Raw genomic sequence first — 7087 nt, 5'->3', positions numbered from 1 at the left:
GGCGCCTTTTCCAAAGCCCACCCGAATCTCCGGTCTTAGCTGGAAGGAGTAGTTCGAGTCTTGGTCGAGCCTAGTGGCCCAGTAGTCTTTTAGCATGGCTGTGGGCGAATTAAGAGGATCTCAGCGAAGGCTGAGGAACGCATTCTGGAGTCCAGGGTTGGGGGAGAAGGAGGGGGCGCGTGACCAGGGCACTGCCCTCTGTGAGCGAGGGCATCCTGGGTAAAGTCCGTGAGAATGATCCTGAGCGGGGTCACAAGCTTACCTGGGCACGAGAGACTGGAGCAGGGTCTGGCAGTCGAAAAGATGAATGTGTCTTGCTTTGGGTGCGCTTGTGGGTCAGATTCGGTGTCTGGAACCCTATGTAGACTTTTTTTATTTTCATGGGATAGTTTCTGCAAATGTGAATCTGTTTCCTTAGGTGTAAGGCGGTTTGTATCAGAGGTTATATGCTACTGTTGGAAAGCAACAATAAGTGGTCGTGAATGGATATTGTGACCCTGGAGACTTGTGAGAAGGTCTCTGTAGGACTGAGAGACTTGAGGAGGTCTGTGTCTTTGTGTATTTCTGTTAATGTCAGAAACCGAAGGTGACAATATTTGTAAGATGTTTTTTCTGATAGGCTTTTCTTTTGTGTGCATACCATGGTAATTGTGAAAGTGGAACACTGTCCAGCTGGGATTGAAAAACAGTACAGTGTTATCTAGCTTTGCATGTTAGTTTGATTATCTGACTACCAACCTCTATATGTGCCTGGAAATTGTGACTGTGTGTTTTGATAGTGAGTGACAATAAACCAGTTTTGTTACCTATGATATAGAATAGTGTTATTACATCTTCTTGGAGAATCAAATTTAATATGCAGAAAAAGACTTGCAATTTATCTGCCAAAAGATTTGGATGTTTTATGATGAATCAAAGATGTTTTCTGGGAAAGACTGCAAATAGCATAACTTTGAAAAAGAAAGAAGAAATCAAAGTAACAGCCAGTCTTGGAGTGGCTGAGGTAGGCTTCCAATCTTCATGACGTTAAGAGAACTTGAGCAAATAACTTTGAAAACCCTGGATTAAAGAAATAACTTCTCACGGGTAGAGGCAGATAGATTAGAGCAGACCCCAGAATTAGGTAATCAGACGTCCTAGCTTAGGTCAGACAAGGCAAGGAACCTGTTTGAGACTACATAATTATAGTCAATCAGAAAACTACTTGTTTTATTTTTAAGAGTGATAATTGCGTTTTAAAATATTCTAAATATACAAAACCAGGTTTCCATTTTCTAGGCAGGGCCTGTTGCAGTTGGCAGTTTTGAACCAAAATATCTGTAGTTTCTTCTGACAGACTTTTTTACTGATCTGAAATGGTAGGTAAAAATAGATGAACAATTGATGGATATAGTATTAGGGAAGAAGATAAAATTCCTTTCCTATTACAAGTTCAGAATAAAGTCCCAAGTGTTCCTGAAAAAAGAGCATTTTTAAAATATCTTTATTGGAGTATAATTACTTTACAATGTTGTGTTAGTTTCTGTTGTACAACAAAGTGAATCAGCTATAAGGATACACATGTCCCCATATCCCCTCCCTCTTGAGCCTCCCTCCCATCCTCCTTATCCCACCCCTCTAGGTGGTCACAAAGCACCGAGCTGATCTCCCTGTGCTATGCAGCAGCTTCCCACTAGCCATCCATTTTACATTTGATAGTGTATATATGTCAGTGCTACTCTCTCATTTCATCCCAGCTTCCCCTTCCCCCTACTGTGTCCTCAAGTCTATTCTCTACGTCTGTGTCTTTATCCCTGCCCTGCCACTAGGTTCATCAGTACTGCTTTTTTAGATTCCATATATGTGCATTAGCATACGGTATTTGTTTTTCTCTTTTTGACTTACTTCACTCTGTATGACAGACTCTAGGTCCATCCACCTAACTACAAATAACTCAATCTCATTTCTTTTTATGGCTGAGTAATATTCCATTGTATATATGTGCCAAAAAAGGATTTTCTTTTCTAACCTTTTTTCCAAAAGTCTCTCTTTTGCTTCACCCTAATTGGCTTCATCACAGCTAAAAATCCTTAAAACAATTTCTCTGTCGTCAAAATCAATAGCATTGGGTAACATTCTGAGAGGCTGTTTGCAGAGCTAGTTGAAGATGAATGTCAGAGGACTTGGATCTCAGGTAAAGGACAGTATTCCATTTACTGAACTTTCAGCAAGTGGACCTTTTGAAAGTCACGATCGTCTTCAAAAAGGTTTTTCTTGTGTGAAAAATGAACTTTTGCCCAGTCATCCTCTTGAATTATCAGGCAAAAAATTCCAGCTCGACCAAGATAAAATGAACTTTTCCACACGGAGAAACATCCAGGGTCTATTTGCTCCACTAAAACTACAAATGGAATTCAAGGCAGTGCAGCAGGTTCAGCATCTTCCATTTCTTCCAAGCTCAAACCTTTCATTGGATATTTTGAGGGTTAATGATGAAACTACTGGATTTGAAGGTATTCTTTTTTTGTGTGTGTGGTATGCGGGCCTCTCACTGTTGTGGCCTCTCCTGTTGCGGAGCACAGGCTCCGGACGCGCAGGCTCAGCGGCCATGGCTCACGGGCCTAGCTGCTCCGCGGCATGTGGGATCTTCCCGGACCGGGGCACGAACCCGTGTCCCCTGCATCGGCAGGTGGACTCTCAACCACTGTGCCACCAGGGAAGCCCCTGAAGGTATTCTTAATGACCCATCACAAAATGAATTAATGGGAGAACCACATTTGATGGTTAAATATAAACTCGGTTTACTGTAATACAGTGTGCTGTTCATGGAAATAGATGGGTTGCATCTTGTTTAGAGTTGTCTTTTTACTACAATTTGACGTGCACATTAGAAGTACTGACACATGAGAAAAATCAATAGCATTGCTTTCACTAATATCACTGCAGTAACAAATCTGGAAATGAAACATGCCCATCAGAAGTAGGATGTTTAATTAGGTGTGGAGTACCTATACAGTGGGATAGTGCACAGCAGTGAAAATGAGTGAATTTAACAAATATGATAAACAAAGAGTTATAGATATATACATACAGTATAATTCCATTCATAAAACTTTAAAAAGAGGCAAAACAAATGATATTTTGTGTGTAAGTGGTACATAATAAAAAAACAAGGGGACTTCCCTTGGTGGCTCAGTGGTTGAGAATCCGCCTGCCAATGCAGGGGACACAGGTTCGAGCCCTGGTCCAGGAAGATCCTACATGCTGCGGAGCAACTAAGCCTGTGCACCACAACTACTGAGCCTGCACTCTAGAGCCCACGAGCCACAACTACTGAAGCCTGTGTGCCTAGAGCCCATGCTCTGCAACAAGAGAAGCCACCACTGCCTGCGCACTGCAACAAAGAGTAGCCCCCGCTCGCCACAACTAGAGAAAGCCCATGTGCAGCAACGAAGACCCAATGCAGCCAAAAATTAATTAATTAAATTTTTTAAAGGATATGATAAAATTCAGGAATGTGGTAGCTACAGGAAGGCAGGAAGATGAGATAAGTTGGCAAAAGGATTCAAAGTTATTTTGTGTATTGTTTCTTAAGCTGGATTGTATTTACACAATTGTATACTTTTAAAATATATTTATAAAGAATTTATCTGTGATGAAATTTTAAAGTTTTTTATATAGAAATTGAAGGCAACTGTGTGTATTTGTGTATGTATGACTATGAACATGAAGAAAGTTATGGGATATGTATGCCATATTTTAAACAATGCTCTACACAAGGGGAGTGTGGGAGCTTGTGAAGGTATGTGCAGAGGAGAAACAGGTAAGTGATGTGAAAAAAATGCCTGTTAAAAGTGTAAAATACATACATACATCTCTGTTATTTACATGTATATGTGTTAGAAGATACTAAGAAATACTAAGAATCATTATAACAAGGTAGTAAACTTTCAGGTGTTTTCACTTGGTATTTTTATGCCTTGCTTGAACTTTTGACAAAGTCTATTTTGTATAATATAAGTATGGCCACCCTTGTTTTCATTTACAGTTTGCATGGTATGTCTTTTTCCACACTTTCACTTTCAGCCTCTGTGTGTCTTTAAATCTGAAGTGAGTCTCTTGTAGACAAAATATAGCTGGATCTTGGTTTTTTTTCATTCATTCAGCCATTCTGTCTTTTGATGGAGAAGTTTAATCCATTTACATCTAAAGTAATAATTAACAGGGAAGGACTTACTATTTTCATTTGTTAATTGTTTTCTGTTTGTCTTATCGCTTTTTTGTCACTCTTTTCCCTTCTTGCTGTCTTCCTTTCTGTTTCATTGATTTTTTTTTTCTGTGTGTGTGTGTGGAGATGTGCTTTGATTCCTTTCCATTTTCTTTTGTGTACCTTCTATAGGCATTTTCTTTGTGGTTAACATGGGACTTAAACAAAACATCTTAAAACAAGCTATATTAACTGATAACAACTTCAATCATATACAATTGCTCAACACTTTTATTTCTCCCCTCACACATATTTTATGTTATTGATGTCACAAATTATGTCTTCATATTGTGTGTCTACTAACATATTTTTGTAGTTATACTTATTTTACTTCTGTATTTTAATCTGTATTCCAGAATTAAACATGATTTATGCACCACCATTATAATATCACAGAATTCTGTATTTGTCTATACATTTACCTTTTCCAGTGAGCTTTTTCCTTCATATTCTTTCATGTTGCTGTTTAGCATCATTTCCACTTGAAGAACTTCCTTTAGCATTTCTTGTAAGGCAGGTCTAGTGGTGATGAACTCCCTCAGCATATTATCTCACTCCCTCTGGCCTGCAAGACATCTGCTGAGAAATCTGCTGAGAGTCTTATAGGGGTCCCCTTGTACATGACGAATTGCTTTTCTCTTGTTGCTTTCAAAATTCTCTGTCTTTGACTTTTGACAATTTGATTACAATGTGTCTCACTGTGGATTACTTTGGATTCATCCTATTTTGATCTATACGGCTTCCTTTTTTAATATAAATTTATTTATTTATTTTTGACTGTGTTGGGTCTTCATTGCAGTGTGCAGACTTCTCATTGCAGTGGTTTCTCTTGTTGTGGAGCACGGGCTCTAGGCATGCGGGCTTCAGTAGTTGTGGCGCAGGGGCTTAGTTGCTCTGCAGCATGTGGGATCCTCCCGGACCAGGGCTCAAACCCGTGTCCCCTGCATTGGCAGGCAGATTCTTAACGACTGCCCCACCAGGGAAGCCCCTATATGGCTTCTTGAATCTGGATGTCATACATTTTCCCAGATTTGGGAAGTTTGGGGCCATTATTTCCTTTCTTTCTTTCTTTCTTTTATAAATCGAGGTAACATTGGTTTATAACATTATATGTTTCATGTGTACAACATTATATTTCTACTTCTGTATACACTAAGGCGTGCCTACCACCAAAAATTTAGCTTCCATCCATGACTCTACAGTTGACCCCCTGTTGGGAAGCCAAGATATCGAGTAATATTCTCTGAACTGAGAAGGAACTTTGAGACTGAAATATGAAGCAGGCCACTCCATAAAGTGCAATTATGAAGTTTATTATGGGTAACTTACATACAGGCGGGAAAGATCTGCTGGATGGATGATCCAGAAGCATTCGCAGCTGCACTCCATGTCATCGAAAAGGGTACAGGGGAGTTTAAAGGGGCCAAAGCTAAAAATAGAATCTGACTACCAAGTAAGAAGCATACCCACACTGACAAGAACAGGGGATTTTTCCTCTCTCTGCACCAGCAAAGGCATTCTTCCAGTTTTCGTATCAGAGGAAGGCAAGGATAAAAATTGATAGGGAACTTATCTGGCTTGGGTGCATTGCTTGTGAGTAGGCTAAAGTTCAGTCACTCAGAAAAGGGAGAAGGTAGGACTGTGGGCCTGAGATGGAGTTGATAAAATGGAGTCAGTGTGGTGAAGCCACACACTCCCTTTAACCATTTCACCTTCCCGCACCCACCCCCTATTCCTTCCCCTCTGGCAACCACCACTCTATTCTCTATATCTACACATGTGGTTTGATTTGGTTTGTTCATTTATTTTGTTTTTTGTTTCTTTTTCTATATCCCACATATGAGCGAAACCATATATTATTTGTTTTTCTCTGATTTATTTCATTTAGCATAATACCCTCAAGTTCCATCCATGTTGTTGCAAATGGCAGGATTTCACCTTTTATGGCTGAATAATATTCCTGTGTGTTTGTGTGTGTATCTCCCACGTGTTCTTTATCCATTCATCTGTTGATGGGCACTTAGGTTGTTTCCATATCCTGGCTATTAATAATAATACTAAGATGAACATAGGGGTGCATATATCATCTTCAATTAGTGTTTTTATGTTCTTTGGATAAATACCCAGAAGTGGAATAGCTAGATCATAGAGCTGGTAGCTCTATTCTTAATTTTTTGAGGAATCTCCCAGCCTTTTTTCCAAAGTGGCTGCACCAATTTACATTCCCACCAACAGTGTAGGAGGGTTCCCTTTTCTCCAACACTTGTTATTTCTTGTCTTTTTGATAATAGCCTTTCTAACAGGTGTGAGATGATGTCTCATTGTGGTTTTCATTTGCATTTCCCTAATAATTAGTGATGTTGAACATCTTTTCATGTGCCTATTGGCCATCTGTATGTCTTCTTTGGAAAAATGTCTATTCAGCTCCTCTGCCCATTTTTAAATTGGATTGTTTAGGGGTTTTTTTTGTTGTTGTTGAGTTGTATTAGCTTTAATTATTGGCCATGTGATTGAACTTGAGCTGTAGCCTCCCCACCCCCGCCAAGGTAGAACCGATATCGCATGGTTCAAATCCCCAACCCTGTAATCACAGTTGGTCTTTCCAGCATGACCAGCCCCTATTCCGAAGCTATTGAGGGGTTCCCTGTGAATCACCTTATTAGCATAAACTCCAGTGTGATCTAAGGGGCTTATGAATAACAAAGACATTCTTTTTTTTTTTTTTTTTTTGCAGTACGCGGGCCTCTCACTGTTGTGGCCTCTCCCGTTGCGGAGCACAGGCTCCGGACGCGCAGGCCCAGCGGCCATGGCTCACGGGCCCAGCCGCTCCGCGGCATGTGG

General features: G+C 40.1%; 1 protein-coding gene across 1 annotated transcript; it reads left to right on the top strand.

The window, feature by feature from the left end:
- Positions 1 to 2113: 2113 nt before the first annotated feature.
- On the top strand, positions 2114 to 2789 carry LOC307067049 (proteasome maturation protein-like; the record flags this gene model as incomplete). Its single annotated transcript, XM_079724320.1, has 2 exons — positions 2114 to 2492; positions 2710 to 2789. The coding sequence occupies exons 1-2, from the start codon at positions 2147 to 2149 to the stop codon at positions 2787 to 2789; spliced, it is 426 nt and encodes a 141-aa protein (XP_079580446.1). The 5' UTR covers positions 2114 to 2146.
- Between the last annotated feature and the right edge of the window lie 4298 nt (positions 2790 to 7087).

Source organism: Hyperoodon ampullatus (assembly GCF_949752795.1).
Source record: "Hyperoodon ampullatus genome assembly, chromosome: 18".
In the NCBI taxonomy this organism is placed as follows: domain Eukaryota; kingdom Metazoa; phylum Chordata; class Mammalia; order Artiodactyla; family Ziphiidae; genus Hyperoodon; species Hyperoodon ampullatus.
This window is presented reverse-complemented; position numbering and strand designations above follow the sequence as displayed.